This window comes from Rattus norvegicus, chromosome 13, assembly GCF_036323735.1.
Source record: "Rattus norvegicus strain BN/NHsdMcwi chromosome 13, GRCr8, whole genome shotgun sequence".
In the NCBI taxonomy this organism is placed as follows: Eukaryota; Metazoa; Chordata; class Mammalia; order Rodentia; family Muridae; genus Rattus; species Rattus norvegicus.
Genome location: NC_086031.1, coordinates 42,185,943 through 42,206,143, shown reverse-complemented (window position 1 = coordinate 42,206,143; position 20,201 = coordinate 42,185,943). Strand labels below are relative to the sequence as shown.

The following is a 20,201-nucleotide window of genomic DNA, read 5'->3' as shown; positions in this document are numbered from 1 at the left end:
TGTTATGTTATGTTTTGTCACTTTTTATTGAAATCAGTATACAGCCCAAGTTGACCTAGAACTTACTACCTTCCTACATCAGCCTCCCAAAGGCTGGCATGACAGGCCAGGAAACTGCATTTGGTCAAAGTTCTCTGGATATTTTAAGAACGACAGAAAAGAGCTGGCAAGGTTCCTAGGTGGAGAAAGTGTTTTGACCACCTAGGTTTAATGCCCAGAGCCCACAGAAAAAAGGAAGGAGAGAACAAAGACTAAAACACTGCCCTCTGAATTACACAAGTGTGTATTCCACAAATGTCCATCATGGACACATATACAAAATAAGACCATTTTTTAAGTAGCAGTATTTTCTCAAAGAAGGATTCCTTATTCTTAAGTATGATGAGTACCTCTGTGTGTGTGTGTGTGTGTGTGTGTGTGTGTGTGTGTGTGTGTGTGTGTGTACTGCATGTCCCCACAACTGTGAATGGCAACAAAGCATGTCAATAGAGAATGTTTTATGCTTTGAACCTTACTTTCTGATGGTTGATCTGAGTTTTCAACGTTAATGGCGTGAGATCCTAAGGATGTGATTAGTAAGATACCTCTAGGAGTGTCTATGACTGAGATTGTAAGGACTTTGCCACAGTCTATTGGTGAACATGAAAGTAAAATTCTCTGTCCAGAAGTAACGAACTGTAGAAGGTGGAGTCTAGTTGGAGGAAGGGGGTTGTAGTGAGGTATGCGTCTAGAGATTATCATCTTGGTAAAGGCTGCTTTACGTTAACTCCTTTCTGCTGATGTGAGGTGAAAAGGCTTTCCTATGCTATGGTTTCTTCTACTTCTGCTTTGCTATATGCCTCAAGTCATTGGAGCCAGCTAAGATGGACTGAAACCTCTGAAATTGAGCCTCAGTGATTGCTCACTGAAGTTGTTGTTTTTAGTTATCTGTCATAGCCAGGAAAACTTAACACAGCATTAAGCTAAATGCTTAACAGTAAGGCATTAATATTAAAGACAACATTAAGATAAGCTTCAGCGGTAGATTTCAGATTAACACAAACTCTTTCCTATTTGACAGATAGTATCCAAGTGCTCTTCCTCTAGACAGGAATTATCTGTATGTGCTATCAAGAAATAGTGAAAAGGAGGTTTTCAGACATCAGCCTGGATCCAAGCTTCTTGGTGCACTTATCTGTTGAAACATTCTCCCCAGGATGCCTGAGCAGCCACATAATTCACCTAGCTACATTGAATATGCCATACCAGAGAAATCATGTAAATTTTGTACACCCAAGGCCCACCAGGGGTTCGGCTATTTTCTCAAACTTAAGTAACTTTGCCTGAAATGAAAAGCCTTCTAAATGGTTGGTTATAAAATATCATGCATACACAGCAACAAAAGTATTAGGTAACATCTAGCTCTTTCCCACAAACCTCTTTACTCAGAAATGTCTGATGGGCTGACAAAGCTCTAGAGGGCTGTTTCTGCCAGCAGGTCTTCTGCACGTCTGAACACTCTAGTTCTCTCTCCTCTAAGAGCTCGTAACAAGTACAGCAATGATAATTAAGGAGGAGGGTGAGATGAAAAGGTAGGAGGCCAACAAGAATATCCTGGCTACACACAAACTTAAAGAATCACACCATGGGATACATATATAGGAAAATCAAAGACCTTGGACTTAGCAAGATGTCCTGGTAACTAAAAAGTAAGCTAGTAAATATGTATTGAAGGGCCAACTTCCCTTTTAGAATGTGACAAGTGGCCGGGCAGTGGTGGCACACACCTTTAATTCCAGGAGGCAGAGGCAGGCAGTTTCCTGAGATCAAGGCCAGCCTGGTCTACAGAGAGAGGATAGCCAGGGCTACACAGGGAAACCCTGTTTTGAAAAACAAAAACAAACAAAAAAGAATTGTAAAAAGTGAGTTTCATATGAAAAGAAGCATACTCATACAATGAATATTGGGTATTTGTAGCCATGGAAAAAACCTGTTTACCTGCAAATCAATATTGTTGTCAATACAATGTTCATTCTTCTCTGCCGAAATCTTCCCATAGTTTTCTGATTTGATAAGATTTTCAACTCTGGTTGTATCTCTCATTTCTGCCTCCAAATCCTTCATTGTTTCAGTTTCATCTTTTATAATAACAATATCAGACATCCTCATTAGCAAAGGTTATTTTAGAATTCTACAGGGAACTTGAAGCCTTGACAAAAAGAAAAGTAATCTCCATTTAGTCTGAAACCTTCTTTACATTCAGCTGCTTCACAATATTAACTAAGTGACTTCTTTCTTTCAAGAATAATGCTGAATGCACATGAGCAAAAGCAAAATTTCTGCCTCCAAGACCTATAATATTTATGGCACATGTTTCTTAAAGTATCACAATACAGTGAGAAGAGACATGAGCTAGAGATCAAGATGAGAAGAGACGGCTAAATGCACTTAGATGACACTGAAGTACTTTCTCTAAAGGAACACAATGAACATTTTCCCTCCTGCACGCGGAGTTTTCACTGTAGTCATACAGTAAATCAATTTTCCTGTCTTAGTTTACATCTAAAACTCCAAGCTTTAAAAATTGCTCTGATTTAATTTAAAAAAAAAAAAGCAACATTCTATACAAAACATATTTGTGAGTCTGGATTATCAAATCTGCTTTATAATGTAAATAAAACATTAAAGTCTCCTGACTCAACTGATTCAATGCCAACCAAGTTTAATCACACACTCTAGAAAGTGAATCTCCTAAGAGATCAAACACAGACAGTAGTACAGTTCACATAACTAGTGATTTAAGGAAACAATATGAATACCATCCCAGGGAATCTGGGTCAGGAAGGTATCAGAGACTAAGCTAAAGCTAGAGGTAGACACACATGGAAAGTGGGTCAAGCAGGTATGGAAAATATTACCACACAATCAAACAATGCTTGGCATTTGGATAAAATTCTTCTAATTTCTGTGCTTTTGATAATTTCTATACAAAGTCATGATGAAATGTATCTGTTCTAAACAGGCCAAAAAATTAAAAGCTTTTTAAAATAATAGCTTTACAGTTAAATAGGACATCTGGAAGCTGAAAAATAGTCTGTAAAATCAGACTAATCAGGATTGGGGATTTAGCTCAGTGGTAGAGCGATTGCCTAGCAAGCGCAAGGCCCTGGGTTCGGTCCCCAGCTCCGAAAAAAAGAAAAAAGAAAAAAAAATCAGACTAATCTAAATTTAAAAATAAAAACAAAACCACATTTTATTTAGGCTGAGTTGCAGTCCAGCACCTGGGAGCGGGAGGAGATGACCCACAAGAGACCTGGAGTAAAACAAGTTTGGCAATACTTTGGGACTTAGGGGCATGCAAGCAAGCAGGCAAGCAAGTAGGCAAGCAAGCAGAGTAACTTCTGTAATTTGATCACAAACCAGAAGTTCATTGGCTCCTTCTGAAAACAGTTCAGGTTGCAAAGCAGAGTGGAGGTAAACTGGCTAAGGAAGATATTCAGGCTCCTCCATTTTCTTATGGATGAACTGTAAAGAAAATAGGCTAATCAAAGAAATAGAAGAATGTTACCTGATGTGTCCTACGGATCTGAGATTGTGGTGTTCCACAAAAATAAAATAAAATAACCCAAGGTTCCTTTTCACAGTTGTCAGCCAGGATGTCAATTGTATTGAACCAACAGTAATCTGGCGGGAGGAGTCCCATGTCCTTGTCACCACTGCAGATTCCTGGGCTGAAATGGACTGTCTTGGATCAAATATATCATACCTTTCAGTGGCCTAAAATGAAAAGAAGAAACATTAACACAAACAAACATCAGGACAGAAAAATTACTCCACAGTAATTTAGAAGTTTAAAAAACTATTATTGATGGTTTTATTACTTTTTTGTCCTAAGCCAAGGGTCAGAATACTTATAACTAATTCTGAGATGTATTAGTTATATAAACCAAAAGGAGTCTCCTAAGCCTACAGAGCTGATCTACAAGGCAGAGAAGAGGAAGGAACAGATATCAGTATGGTTAGAGCGACAGAGAAGGTGGCAGCTCTACTTCATGAATCACTCAAACTCCAAGACTATGGTTTCTCTTAGAGATATACCTATGGTTTTAAGACTGTGGTTCTGAATAACAATGATATATCCTGGAGTTAAAATAACATTTCCAAAGAAATTCATTGTGTCTACTAGAAGAAAATGTATGTAAAGGGTAGAATGATTTAGTGACATCCATAAAAATCAATGTCCAAATCCTCACATTATTTATTAAGAACATTAAAAAGATTATTTACTGTAGTGGTGCTAATGTGTGCCAGAGCACACACATGAAGAGATCAGAGGATACCTTGTAGCAATAGGTTCTCTCTTTTCTCCATCAGAGTTCCAGGATTTTGAACTCCAGTTGTTAGGCCTTTCGTACCAGAGATATGTCAGCGGCCCTCCCAGTCTGTATTTGTAAAGTCAGTTTTATTTTGCTAGATGCAAGTGAAAGTTATAAGGCAAGTAGAGAAAACTGAAAGGATCACATGGTCCTTCCAATTTCCTTTGAGAGTTGTAGTGTTGATAAACATAATATAATTTTAGGTTAAACAAGTGAGCACAATGAAATTCAATGCTGAAAGCACCAATGGTAATCAATATACCTGTGCATATGCCTGATAGAACATTTCTGCTTTAAAATAGAAGCATTTATGCAAATCAAAATTACCCTAAAATTTCATCTTACATAAGCCAGAATGGCCAAGATCAATAAAACAAATGACAGCCCCTGTTGGCAAGCATGTACAGTAAGTGCAATGCTCGTCCACTGATAGTAGAAATGAAAATTTGTACAGCCACTATGGAAGTCATGTAGCAGTTCCTCAGGAGGCTGGGAATAGACTTACTTCAAGATGGAACTACCCTTTGGAATACACCCGAAGGACTCTGCGTCCTCCCTACAGACACACTTGCTCATCATGCTCACCGGTGCTCTATCCATTCATAATAGCCTAGACAACTATCAACAAATACATGGATTAAAAAAATGTGGTATATTTACACAATGGAATATAATTCAGCTGTTAAAAACAACAAAATCATGAAATTTGTAGGCAAATGGATGGAACTAGGAAAAAAGAAATCAACCTGAGTGAAATAACCCAGACACAGAAAGAGAAATAGGCAATTTTTTCTTAATATGTGGATGTTAGCTCTTAAGTCTTCAAAGGGCAGGCTATAATCCATATAACCACAGAGGTTAGGAAAAGGTCTAGATGGGAGATGAGACCCTCCCAAGGAAGGGGAAATAGAATATATACTTATGGAAAGACAGAGCACACTAGAATTAAATGGAAAGGAGGAGGGAAGAGAGGGCAAGGAAGACAATATGGGGAGGGACAATTAACAATACGGCCCATTTGAAGGGTTGTATGAAAATCCACTACTGTAGAAGCTTCTTGAAATATATACATATAAGAAAAAAATTTAAGGAGTCACTGCTCCAACTAGTCATCTTTTGCCACTAAGTGAAACTTCCAATGGCAGAAATGGAAGCCATTTATGGAAGCCATAGCTCATTAAGTTGTTGGTCAAAAGGAATCCTATATAAAAATCCCCAAATAATTCAGGCTATTTGCCAAGGTTATTGGTTGTTCTCCACAAATCAACAGTAAGGTCCTATTGCTGAAAACAATATTTACATACTTCACTGAACTTCATGGAGAAGTTGAGCTAGTGCCTAACTACAGTCTTCACCCTTACTGACTAGTATTCACAGTACTACAAATGACTCTGAGGACGAAGTCTTCAACCCAGCTACAAACCCTATATTGTACAATGGTGACAGGCTTGGTGTAATATTGGCACAAATGTTGGAATAACTACTACTAATTGGATTTAAAGTCCACTCAACAAGAAGGAACTCATGCCTGACCCTGTTCAGATAGCCAAGAACCTGAGACTAGATAGGCCATTTTAAAAAAAGACATACCCTGATTTCCAGCATATTCCAGAATATAAGCACTAGAACCTGTGAATTATGTGCATCAGGAATGGGAGAAGTTGCCAACCTGGAGGTAGGTTTCTAAAGGTCTATCACTGTTAAGTTTCTAAGTGAATACTGAAATTCATAGTAGAGGGATGGAGAGATGTTTCAGGAATTAAAACGCAATTATTACCCTTGCACAGAACTAGGGTTCAGTTCCTAATACCCACATGATAGCTCAAAGCCTGCTAAAATTTCAGTTCCATAGTGTTCCAAAGTCTTCTGTAAGCACCAGACAAGTACATGGTGCATACATATACATGAAGTCAAAACACTTAAGACACATGAAACACCAACAAATTAATACACCAAAAACAGCAACCATTTTGGTTTGGGTAATCTGCTACTTTGGCCACTTTACTTGTTCTGCCATTGTAATATATATTTTAGCTTTACATTAAAAAAAAAAACTCACAGAAAAAAGATCAAAATGATTTATAATTTACCCTCTAGTTTTGTTAGGTTCTCGATGTAAATAAAATACTATGATATGCCTTTGTTAGCCTTTGTCTTATTAAAATGACACAAACTGAGCCTTTTCTTTTGTTTTGTACGTTTGACATTGAGTATCTTGAAATTAAAATTGGTTATTTATTTTTTAATTCCCTACAGTTGCCTTACCTCAACACAATCTTCTTGTCACAATGATTCAAGGAACTGCAAAAGCCTTACAAATAATATCCTGAGAAGCCTCTCTAACATTTGTTAGAGTGAATGAAATTCCTTTTCCCAATTTCTAGTGGTTAGACAAAAGCCAGAATTCTTTCAGGCTATTGGGAAACTAGTTCCCTTTTCCAAAAAAGTTGCTCTTAAGAGACAAATGGTTGGTCTATTAATACATACCTATGGTTACCTATGGTAACCATCAGCATTTCAAGGTCCATGCAAATCTACAAGCTCCCTCAGTCTCTGCTCATAAGTACATGTTATATACTTCAAAGCTTTACATCCCAGCTAACAGGCTCTCTTTCTCTCAGGTGTCTATTCCTCCTTTCCCTATAATGCTGAAGATGTTTCACCCTGTTACTTCTCTCTGCGTTCTAGGATCTTCCCAACTTTTTCTTCTACTAGTTTGAATATATCTGGTTTGATGTGGAGGTCCTTGATACACTTAGGCTTAAGTTTTTTGTACATGGCGATAAGAAAGGATTGATTTGCATTCTTCTACATGCTGACCTTCAGTTGAACCAGCACCATTTGTTGAAAATGCTATCTTTTTTCCACTGGATGGTTTTAGCTGCTTTGTCAAAGATCAAGTGACCATAGGTATGTGGGCTCATTTCTGGGTCTTCCAATTCTGTTCTACTGTCTACCTGCCTGTCTCTTTACCAATACCATATAGTTCTCATCACTATTGCTCTGTAATACTGCTTGAGGTCAGGGATGGTGATTCCTCTGAAGTTCTTTTATTGTTGAGGATAGTTTTTGTTATCCTGAGTTTTTTGTTATTTCAAATGAATTTGCAAATTGCTCCTTCTAACTCTGTGAAGAATTGAGTTGGAATTTTGATGCAGATTGCATTGAATCTGTAGATTGCTTTTGGTAAAATGGCCATTTTTACCATATTAATCCTGCCAATCCATGAGCATGGGAGGCCTTTCCATCTTCTGAGATCTTCAATTTCTTTCTTCATACACTTGAAGCTCTTGTCATACAGATCTTTCACTTGCTTGGTTAGAGTCACACCTAGGTATTTTGTGGTATTTGGGACTATTGTGAAGGGTGTCGGCGTTTCCCTAATTTCTTTCTAAGCCTGTTTATCCTTTGAGTAAAGGAAGGCTACTGATTTGTTTGAGTTAATTTTATATCCAACCACTTTGCTGAAGTTGTTTATCAGGATTAGTGGTTCTCTGGTGGAACTTTTGGGGTCACTTAAGTATACTATAATCTTATCTGCAAACAGTGATATTTTGACTTCTTCCCTTCCAATTTGTATCCCTTTGATCTCATTTTATTGTCTGACTGCACTGGCTAAGACTTCGAGTACTATATTGATTAGTAGGGAGAGAGTAGGCAGCCTTGTCTAGTCCCTGACTTTAGTGGGATTGCTTCAAGTTTCTCGCCACTTATTTTAATGTTGGCTACTGGTTTGCTGTATATTGCTTTTACTATGTTTAGGTATGGACCTTGAATTCCTGATCTTTCCAAGACTTTTATCATGAAAGGACGTTGAATTTTATCAAATGTTTTCTCACCATCTAATGAAATGATCAACTTTTTTTTTCCTTTGAGTTTGTTTATATAGTGGATTACATTGATGGATTTCTGTATACTGAACCATCCCTGCATCCCTGGGATGAAGCCTACTTGATCATGATGGATGATCATTTTGATGTGCTCTTGGATTGGGTTTGCGAGAATTTTATTGAGTATTTTCACACCAATATTCATAAGGGAAATTGGTCTGAAGTTCTCTTTCTTTGTTGGGTCTTTGTGTAGTTTAGGTATAAGAGTAATAGTGGCTTCATACAAGGAATTGGGAACTGCTCTGTCTGTTTCAATTTTGTGATATAGTTTAGACAGTATTGATATGATATTGATAGAAGTCTGCACTAAACCCATCTGGTCCTGGGCTCCTTTTGGCTGGGAGACTTTATATAACTGCTTCTATTTCTTTAGGAGTTATGGGATTGTTTAGATGGTTTATCTGATCCTGATTTAACACTGGTACCTGGTATCTGTCTAGAAAATTGTCCATTTCCTCCATATTTTCAAATTTTATTGAACGTAGGCTTTTGTAGTAGGATCTGATGATTTTTTTAATTTCCTTAGATTCTGTTGTTATGTCCCTTTTTTCATTCCTGATTTTGTTAATTTGGATACACTCTCTGGTTAGTCTGGCTAAGGGTTTATTATCTGTCTTGTTGATTTTCTCAAAGAACCAGCTTCTGGTTTTGTTGACTCTTTGTATAGTTCTTTTTGTTTCTACTTGTTTGATTTCAGCTCTGAGTTTGATTATTTCCTGCCCCATCTACTCTTCTTGGGTGTATTTCCTCCTTTTTGTTTTAGAGCTGTCAATCTGCTAATGTATGCTCTCTGTTTCTTTTTGGAGGCACTCAGAGATATGATTCTTCCTCTCAGTACAGCTTTCATTGTGTCCCATATGGTAGGGTACGTTGTGCCTTCATTTTCATTAAATTCTAAAAAGTCTTTATTATCAAGTTATCATTGAGTAGAGTGTTGTTCAACTTCCATGTATATGTGGGCTTTCTGCTGTTGTTGTTGTTATTGAAGACCATCCTTAGTCCGTGGTGATCTGATAGGATGCATGCGATTATCTCTATCTTCCTGTATCTGTTGAGGTCTGTTTGTGGCCAATTTTATGGTCAATTTCGGAGAAGGTACCATGAGGTGCTGGCAAGAAGGTAAGGTATATTCTTTTGTTTTAGGATGAAATGTTCTATAAATATCTTTAAATCCATTTGGTTCATAACTCCTGTTAGTTTTTCAATGTCTCTGTTTAATTTCTGTTTCCATGATCTGTCCATCGATGAGTGGGGTGTTGAAATCTCCTACTATTATTGTGTGAGGTGTAATGTGTGCTTTGAGCTTTAGTAAGGTTTCTTTTATGAATGCAGGTGCCCTTGCATTTGGAGCATAGATATTTAGAATTGAGAGTTCATCTTGGTGGATTTTTCCTTTGATGAATATGAAGTGTTCTTCCTTACCTCTTTTGATAACTTTTAGTTAAAAGTCGATTTTATTAAATATTAGAATGGCTACTCCAGCTTGTTTCCTTGAACCATTTGCTTGGAAAGCTGCTTTCCAGCCTTTTACTCTGAGGTAGTGTCTGCCTTTTTCTCTGAGGTGTGTTTCTTGTATGCAGCAAAATGCTGGATCCTCTTTACATATCCAGTCTATTAGTCTATGTCTTTTTATTGGGGAATTGAGTCTACTGATGTTAAAAGATATTAAGGAATAGTGATTGTTGTTTCCTGTTACTTTTGTTGTTAGAGGTGGAATTATGTTTGTGTATCTTCTTTTGGGTTTGTTACAAGAAGATTATTTTCTTGCTTCTTCTAGGGTGTAGTTTCCCTCCTTATGTTGGAGTTTTCTATTTATTATCCTTTGTAGGGCTGGATTTGTGTGAAGATATTGTATAAATTTGGTCACAAATTTCATTGAATATCTTGTTTTCTTCATATATGTTAATTGAGAAAGATACAGTAGCCTGGGCTGGCATTTGTGTTCTCTTAGGGTCTCTATGACATCTGGCCAGGATCTTCTGGCTTTCACAGTCTCTGGTGAGAAGTCTAGTTTAATCCTGATAGGTCTGCCTTTATGTTACTTGATCTTTTTCCCTTACTGCTTTTAATACTGTTTCTTGTTTTGTGCATTTGGTGTTTTGATTACTATGTGACGGGAGGAATTTCTTTTCTGGTCCAATCTATTTGGAGTTCTATAGGCTTCTTGTATGATTATGGGCATCTCCTTTTTTTGGTTAGGGAAGTTTTCTTCTATACTTTTGTTAAAGGTATTTACTGGTCCTTTAAGTTAGGAGTCTTCACTCTCTTGTATACCTATTATGCTTAGGTTTGATCTTCTCATTGTGTCCTGCATTTCCTGTATGTTTTGGGCTAGGAGCTTTTTGCATTTTGCATTTTCTTTGACAGTTGTGTCAGTGTTTTCTATGGTATCTTCTGCCCCTGAGATTCTGTCTTTAATCTCTTGTTAGTCTAGCTTGCATCTATGATTCCTGAGCTCTTTCCTAGGTTTTCTATCTCTAGGGTTGTCTCCCTTTGTGCTTTATTGTTTCTATTTCCATTTTTAAATCCTGGATGGTTTTGTTCAATGTTTGGTTGTCTTTTCCTATAATTCTTTAAGCAATTTTTGTGTTTCCTCTTTAAGGGCTTCTACTTGTTTACTTGTGTTGTCTTGTCCTTCTGTAAGGGAGTTATTTATGTCCTTCTTAAAGTCCTCTATCATCATCATAAGATGTCATTTTAAATTCAAATCTTGCTTTTCTGGTGTGTTTGGATATCCAGTATTTGCTTTGGTGGGAGAACTGGGCTCTGATGATGCCAAGTAGTCTTGGTTTGTTGCTTAGGTTCCTACGCTTGCCTCTTTCTATCAGCTTGTCTCTGGTGTTAGCTTATCTTGCAGTGGCTTGACCCTCCTTTAGGCCTGTGTGTCAGCACTCCTGTAGACTTCTTTTCTTTGAGCTGGATCTGGGAACAGAGAGCTGTTCCTGGGTTTGTGTGACCTGAAGCCTCCAAGTAGGTTTCTTGGTGCAGAAGAGTTGGTCTTATCTCTGCTCTCAGGTGTGTAGACGTTCCTGGCAACTCACTTTCAACTCTCGGTGCAGGCAGCTCTCTCCCCCATGAGATTTGGGTGTGAGGAGGCTGACGCTATTCATTTGGGATTCATTCATTACTGCATATATGGATTGCTACTTAGAATTACTGATATAAATGTTTATCCATAGGAGTAAGAAAGTAAGTAAGGTTGGGATAGAATGTCTAGGAAATATTCATGAGATATGGAGAATGAAAAAAACTCTACTGTAGTATAGTACAGGAGTTTAAGAAGCTGTAGAGAGAGTTCACTGGTTAAGCATGATTGCTATTCTTCCAAAGAATCCAAGTTTAGGTCCTAGCACCCAAGTCTGGTAGCCCTCAACTAACTATAGTATGACTCCAAGTCCAGAGTATCTGATACCTTCTTTTGGCCTCTGACGGCACTCACACACATGGCATATTCATACACAAAACATATAAATAAAAATAAAAATAAGGGACTGGAGAGAGAGTGGTTAAGAATACTTGCTACTCCTGTGGAGCATCAAGGTTTAGTTCTTAGCACCTACAGGGCAACTTACAGCCATGTCTATCTCCAGTTCCAGAGGATATTATACCCTTTTCTGGACACTTCCATGCCAGGCAAATAAGTGGTACACATATACACATGCAGGCAAAACACTCATACGCTGAGTTGGTCTGTTCCTGCTAGGTATTCAAATGCGAAGTACTGGTTCCCAAAATCTGGTTGCAGTTCAGAGGAGCACTTTCTCATGTACAGCAAATGATACTGTGTAACCTTTGTTTTTATTCTCTGTCTGTTTAAATAAAAGTGGCTGACAGCCAATTACTGGAGAGAATAGCAATAAGTGAGGCTTTGGTTCCTAAGATAGGGGTCACAGTCAGGGACCAGGAGGCAAAGGGAGAAGGAGAAAGAAGATGGAAAGGGCAGGAGGTCTCTATTTTAGATGAAATGGACCAGGAACATGTAGCTGAGAGAATAGCACCTTGAGGACAGATTGGTAGAGTAGAAACAGCCCTGGCAAAACTCAAATAGCAAGTAATTTGGAGGAGTGCAGCTAGGAAATAGTCACCCTAGCGCAGAAAGATAGTTTAGGGGTAATCGTCCAGTAATTGTGTTAAGCAGATTAAATAAGTTGGTAAGACAGTCTCAGGTACTGTGGGACTGGCCAGGTTATAATAAGAACCAATAGAGTTGTTAAACATCCAACAACAACACTCATAGCACATAGTAAGTAAGAGAAAACAGCGACAAGGCAGTGGTGGTGCCTGCTCGTCTTTACTCCTGCCACTCAGGAGGCAGAGGGAGATAGATCTGAGTTTGAGGCCAGTGCGCTCTATGGACTGAGTTCCAAGACAGCCAGGACTAAACAGAGAAAAACCAAAAGAATTGATAGTTAAAAGCCAACAAAGCCTAATTCAGAGCTGTCATGAGAGGTCAGTGGATAAAATATGTGCTGTACAATCATGAAGATCAGAGTTTGAGTCCCAGAAACCATATAAAGAATGTCAGGTATGAAAGGGCACACATAGAGACATATTGATCCCTGCGGTTTGCTAGCTGGTAAGCTTACTCTACTCAGTGAGTTCCAGATTAGTTGATAATGACAGAGGAACAATATTTGAGGTTGTCTTGTGGCCTCCATAGGTACACATATGCATACCTATACATACAAAAAAAGCACATATGCACAGAAGCCTAATCCCCCTGCCCCCAAATCAAAACCCATTTGGAGGGTTAAAAAGAACTTTACTTATGCTAATATTATTAACTAGGGATTCTAGTTTAAGTCAGAATAGAAGGTAAGAGTATTCACTAGAGAACTGAAGCAGGAGAGGAGCAGGAAAGAACAGCTGTAGTATTTGGGTACCCACACATATCATACAGAGGCAGAGGAAAGGCTAGTTTCAATTCTCTGAGGATGGCATTGAAGATTCTCAAAAACAGAAACATGCAGGTCAGTGGCTTCCAGAACTGTAAGAGACAACTTTCAGCAGCAAAGTGAATCAAATCATGTGAGACGCTAGCAAGTCATGGACCAGTGGAAAAACTAGAAAATCATCACTACTGATTGTAGAGAATATAGAAAATTCTGTGGAAGGAATTTAGCTACCGCAAATTTAGCTACCGCAAGATGGAGCAAAGTATAATGTTCTGAAATCAGGTCCATTATTGTAGCTCTACATAAAAGGTGTGTTAATCACTTCCTAACACATCTATGCTTGAATTTAGGAACTAAACAATAGAGAATATTCCTGTGAGAAGAGGGCTCAAAATAATGGGTATGAAAAAAGAGAGAACAAAGATTTTCCTTGGTTCCCATACTGAGTTTGAATTGATTGAAATTTGTCCCATAAATTGTAATAGCATATTATTTACTTGAAAATGCTCAAAGGTATAGAACCAGTGGGAGAGAATCAATCACAGGGTGTGGCATCTATTTATCCATTCTCAAACTCAGAGTTATCTCATAAATGAGAGAAGTCCCCAATGAAGGACAATTATATCAAGTAATAGAAACAAATATTGTATAATGAGGGATCTAGCTGGCTTTTGTGACTGGAATTTCTGGAATAATCCAAATATTTTTGTCATTCTTGGTGGGCTTGCTATGTTTATTCCTGTAAGGTGACTCAGGTGGGCCATTGAGCAGTCTTCTAATTAGGGAGATGATGCTGGATGGGTGCCAGTCTCCTCATATGCTTGGCTCATGTGGTCTATGCAAGGCCCACAGCATTATATACAAAAGGTTAACACCATTCTCAGTATAATGAATCTTTGTCTCCCTCCCTCTCCCCTAACCTGTCTGTCTCTGTCTCTCTCTCTCTCTCTCTCTCTCTCTCTCTCTCTCTCTCTCTCTCTCTCTCACACACACACACACACACACACACACACACACACACACACCCTGGTCTCACTGTCTAACTTGTCTGGAACTCCCTATGCTTCAGTCCCTGACCACCTGACCAGACTAGCCTCTATCCTCCTGCTGGGATTAAAGGCACGGGGCATCATATTTGTATTAATCTCTTTTAGTCAATCATTTCTCATGCTATCAATGCGTACACATCTGTTTTATACTAATCTGGTAAAAAGACTTGTTTGTATGATAATTTAGTAGACTCTGATGTAGTATTCCATGATTTTAAAATTATCTTTTCCTTAATAGTTTTCTGTACTGACTATATATTACCTTTTTACAGCCTTTACCCATGACTGACATTTCAAGGTCACAATAATGAAAAACCTTTTGAGGGTTTCAAAGATACAATGGTTGGCCATCGGAGTCTAACAAGTTCATACTGGGCTTCAGGCAAATTTATTTAATCCACCCAATCAATGGTTCTTTAGTGACTTAAAATATTTTACCAACATGTGGAACAGAAATTAGCTAACATGACTCCATTCCTTTATAATGCAGGATGTTTCTTCTAGAGAATTTTAATTAAAGATGCAACTAGAAGACACTGGTTTTAAAACTTTTCATGTGTTACCTTTAGTTAAATTGCCAACTACATTTTATCAAAACACCACAGCCCTTATTCAAAACAGCATTTCTAAGGATTATATGGGGGTAGGGATGAGGGTCTCAAAAGGTTTTATATCTTCGTTCAGTAAAGGATCATTTTATAAATAATAATAAATAGGTTAAAAACAGATTTTTGTTAGACCAGGCTTTCTTCCTGTTGCCATCACCTATCTTCATACACTATAAAGCTACTCTTTGTAAAGTACTTACAACTTTACCTTGTGAGGAGCTGCTGCTGAGGGCAAGCAATGCTCTGCTGCTCACTGTGACAGAGATCTACCACAGGGCATACTGAGCAAGAGGAGCTGGAAGACCCGGCTGGTCTCTTTGACAGACCTACACTGGTATTTAACTGGCTCAGTTTCCTATGGCTGGGAACTGAAGGGTCAAGTGTCTCACTTTTTAAATGACTTCCCTCATTATTTCCTAGCCAGGTCTCATTTTGTTGTCAATACTTAGTAAATTTCTTTTGTGTTATTTTACAACTGCCCATTGCACGCACTGCCCAACTTTTGTTGTTGCTCACTCTATACCTGGCAGGGAGAGCTGTGGTTCAGCCACTACTGCAAAATTACTGACATTAAAATGTTCTGTTACTTTCCTCTGATGGCCTTGTTTCATATGTTCAGTTATCTTAGGCCACTGTCCATTTTAAAGACATGTCTGGGCTGGGGATGTACCTCAATTGGTAAACTGTGTTCATAAACAGGCACCAAATAAACTGGATGTGGTGTTGAGGGGGAGGTAGGAAAATCACAAGTTCAAAGTCACCTTCCACTACACACAGAGCTCAAGACCCACCTGTACTACATGAAATTTTGCTTAGGTGAGCAACAGCAAAAGCTGCTTGAAAACACTTGTGGTATCTGTGCTCTTCTAGGCACCAAACACACACTCCTTGGAACATTTACAAATAAGGAAATGATAAGTAAAAAACAGCAGACTTAGCATCAATTTATAAACCAGATAAAGGGCAATTCTTAGACCGTAAGGGGTTCTTGAGATCTTATTAGTCAATCCAAGGACGTCTAGTCAGATGGAGCACTTCCACAGGTGCTTCCTTCCTCATGCAGATTCACTAACCACATGCGGTTTTGTGGGCGCATGGTTCTTTACAAACACGTCATAAATCTTAACCAACCTTGCTTCTTATTTCCTGCATGTATTATATAAGTGTACACCCATAGATTTTTACTAGCTATATAGTCATTAGAAAATATGTACACTACATAATAAAATATTTGCAAAGATATCAGATTTACATAACATTATTTGTGACATTCATATACCACTTAATACATACCATTTTATAGCATTCATGAATAAAATAAAGATTTATTTGGTATCTATGTGTAATTCTAGCACTTAGAAGGTTAGAATAAGAAGACAGCAAGTTTGAAGCCAGTTTTAACTGTATGGGGAAACCCTGCCCTATTACACTACACATATACATATGTATAGCATGTATATGATAGTCACATTTGGGGAATAAGAACCAAGAAATATATTTACATCCATATAAACTTGCTCTAGTCAAGTGAGAATTAAGACTGAGCAATGAGTTGTTAATGGAGCTTCCTTAATGCCCCATTAAATTCACTGAGTTATACTTTTGTAGAACTTTGGCTTAGAGAAATTTAGGGGTAAATAAAATTGAGTGCACAGACTGAACAGCCATGGTCCAAAATGCTAGAGATCAGGAATGTTTTGTATTTAAAAGGTATTTATCATATTTTAGAGCTAGAGAGATGACTTGGAGCTTAAGAACACTTGCTGCTCTTGCACAGGACCTAAGTTCAGTTCCCAGCATCCATATAATTCTCTAATTCCAACTTCGGGGGCTCTAACACCCTCTTCTGGCCTTGCTGAACACCTGAACACACATGGTGCACATACAGACAAGCAAAGATATACACACATAATTTATTAAAATCACATTTGCATGTGCATATATGTGTGTATCCAACAACCAACCATCCACACATGGGCGCATGCACGCTCACGTACACACACACAAGATAAAGCATTTAAATATTTAATATGTAAAAATGTCAATCTAATTACAATGCCTCAAGCATGAAGTTCTAAAAAAAAAAATGAACAAAGGCTAAAAATCTGTTTACTTAAAATATATAACTTTAAGATCGTAACTCCTTATCTACCAGTTTGAGAGAGAACAGAATTTAACATAAAGTACAACCAGGGACTGCTGCTGACCAAGCAACAACAACAACAAAACAGATTAAAGTCAACTGCTCTTCCACATTCAGTGACAACTGAAACCTTACATATGAAGCAGCGAAAGAAGACCGCCATGAGATGGAGGGACGGAAACTCAAAACCTCAAAGTCACAGAGCCAGAGGTAGGAGATACAGACATGTCAACAAGAGAAACACAGGAAATGAGGGTGAGACACAGAGAACGAGGGTACAGGGAGAGAGGAGGAAGCACATGGCAGTCACAGAGGTTGAGACAGACAAAGACTAGAAGAAAAGGAGGGGAGGAAGAGAGAAGGAGAAGTAGTGAATGCTGTAAAGAGAGAGGAGGGGATTAAGGAGAGGAAAGATTAATACAGAATGCAGAGAGAGGAAGGGTAAGACACCAAACACACACACCGTTTTCTGATGCAGAGAGCCTGAGACAAAGTGGGCAAGAAGGTGGAAGAAGAGGAGATGAATGGAGAGAAGAGGAGATGAATGGAGAGAAGAGGAGATGAATGGAGAGAAGAGGAGATGAATGGAGAGAAGAGGCAAAGAGAGCCACAGACGGAAACCCAAGGACAGGGGCTGGGGAGGATTAAAAGTGAACTAGATGTTCAGATGAGAGCAGCTGTTAGGAATATAAGGTAAGCACTGCTCAGATTAATTTTTAGTCCTTTTCAGAAAGGTTTCAATATAAAAATTTAAAAATCTGAAGCTTAAAAAATAGTGGTAGTAATTTCCAAGTGTGAGATTGAAATGATGCATCTGATAAAAGTCTAGTTTCAATAAGATATTAGTATATTTATGAACCTAATTACAAACGCAGTTGAGAATGAAAGACAATATACTCAGTCTTCCTACGTGGCCAATAGTGATTTTTCTATGTTCTCTAAATTTTTATGTCTAAAGCTGAAATGAGTTATTTCTTAAGAACAAAAGAACTCTTATACAAGGAGAGATGTTTAAAGATACCATAGCAATGGCAAATCTTATTAAAATCTCACCTAATGCCAGGCAAAAAGCACTAAAAAATTTAAAAACTACTAAAAAATTTTATAGACAAGTCAGTTGCATTCTTGTGGACACACTGTCACCATCAGCATAATCATGAGCCAAGATCCCAGTTTTGAGGAAAACAAGGGGGATGTCACAGTTTTCTGACAGTATAATTAGAAAATGAGATAATTCTAAGAAATGTCAGTGAAACTGACATTTGTTTTCTTCTTTGTAACATGGTATTTCATGTTTTTCCTAAGTACTTTAAAAATTATCTACACCTTCCTTAATCAGGGGTGCAAATATTAACATGGGGTTTGAGAGTTAAAGTAGTTAGTTCCTTCATTTCCAAACAGTATCTCGTTCACATTGTTATTTGCTCCATAATGAAATTTAAAAATTGAATAAGCCATGTAGCTGGATCTATTTTAAAATGAACTTAAGCAAGACATTTCTTTCAACGGACAACTTATTCTGCTATATATAAATACAAACCAGCAAACAGGTAAGTCACTCTATCTACATGATAAAAGAAATGTTGAAAATCTGAGGTGAAGGAAGGAGCTAGCTTTACTGCAGGTACAGGACTCTCAACCATCTAAATGCACAGATATCTTTGTGAAAATAATATTTTAAATGCCCTAATTTTAGCTTTTATTAAATATATCCATTAATAAATATTATGGTACTAGTAAAGAAAAATTTATCTTTTTAATACCTTCTATAAACATAAAAATGAGCTCAGAATCACATACCTTCATTGTACTGGCATTTAGTTCATCATACAGAGTTACTGACAGCACACTTTCCATAGTGTCTGTACACTGACAATCTGCATTGCTCCTCTACACAGCTGAACACACACACTTAGGTCAGTCGGGCACCAGGAGCAGAATAAAGCATTACTGAGGGCTAAGAGACAATCAACAGCTGCTGGGTGTGATGTCACTGATTCTCTAGCCAGTCACCACCCAGAATATCTGGAATGCATCAGAAGCTATATTGAGCTCTTCATTAGCAAGTCAGAAGCAATGATGTAAACGCTAACAATCTGAGCATGTCAGAATTTGGGAGGTTTCTTGCTAAAAATTACTTTTGCACCATGATAACGGATGCGATCATGATGCAAAAAAGGTAAGATGATCATATTTCCTAAAAATATAATGAATCTGGTATTGTTAATATACATAATTTAGGGTTTTTGGTTTTTCAAGACAGGGTCTTACTTTATTCTGGCTGCACTTGAACTCACAGGAATCTGCTTGACTCACACTCCTGAGTACTGGGATTAAAGGTGTGTACCACCACACCCGTTTACTTTACAGTATAAGTACATTTTTTTATTAATTTTTTTTTATTAACTTAAGTATTTCTTATTTACATTTCGAGTGTTATTCCCTTTCCCGGTTTCCGGGCCAACATCCCCCTAAACCCTCCCCCTCCCCTTCTTTATGGGTGTTCCCCTCCCCATCCTCCCCCCATTGCTGCCCTCCCCCCAACAATCTAGTTCACTGGGGAATCAGTCTTAGCAGGACCCAGGGCTTCCCCTTCCACTGGTGCTCTTACTAGGATATTCATTGCTACCTATGAGGTTAGAGTCCAGGGTCAGTCCATGTATAGTGTATAAGTACATTTTAAGTCACTCTCCAATATCACTAAAACACACACACACACACACACACACACACACACACACACACACACACACACACACCATCTCCAAAAGCTGACATCCCATGACACTTTTAGGGGGCAATTCCTTGTTTAATGTGTTTTTGCTGAAATGAAGCAGCTTGCATATCTAGGAAAGAGCATTACCTCTTCACACCAATAGATGGAGACAGTGACAGAACTATGTATGACAAAGGATCGCTCAGCCTGCTGTCAAGATGCTCACTGTCTACCTTGGTCCAAGCATAACTCATGAAAAGGAATCAAACGAAAAGAAGCTCATTAAGCATAAAAAGACAAAATACAATGAAGATTAGTTTTGCTTTTTGGTTAATACACTGAGCAACTGAACAAGTCTTTTTATTCTATTTGCCTTAGTTTCCTCTTCTGTTAAACAAAGATTCTATTTCCATAAGAATGCAGTAATGCTGTAAGGATACCATCAGACAAAGTTCACATACTACCTGCACTAACTCAAGAAAGAAATATGTGTACTGCTAACTAGAAATCAAACTTATCTTTGCCACTAAAATGTCTTGCATGAA

The 20,201-nt window shown here is 38.0% G+C and overlaps 1 protein-coding gene across 12 annotated transcripts in view; it reads right to left on the bottom strand.

The window, feature by feature from the left end:
- The window catches only part of R3hdm1 (R3H domain containing 1), a 138,031-nt gene that overhangs the window by 80,168 nt on the left and 37,662 nt on the right, over positions 1-20,201 (bottom strand). For 10 of the 12 annotated variants that reach the window (XM_008769460.4, XM_008769461.4, XM_008769459.3 and 7 more), the window contains exons 2-3: positions 3,548-3,756; positions 1,978-2,188 (exon numbers count right to left, since the gene is read on the bottom strand). In XM_008769460.4, coding sequence (XP_008767682.1) covers positions 1,978-2,148 — 171 coding nt within the window. In that variant the 5' untranslated portion in view covers positions 2,149-2,188; positions 3,548-3,756. Of the gene's footprint in view, positions 1-1,766; positions 1,860-1,977; positions 2,189-3,547; positions 3,757-18,740; positions 19,334-20,201 lie in introns of those variants that run through there. The other 2 variants (XM_006249690.5, XM_063272284.1) reach the window with 2 other exon arrangements.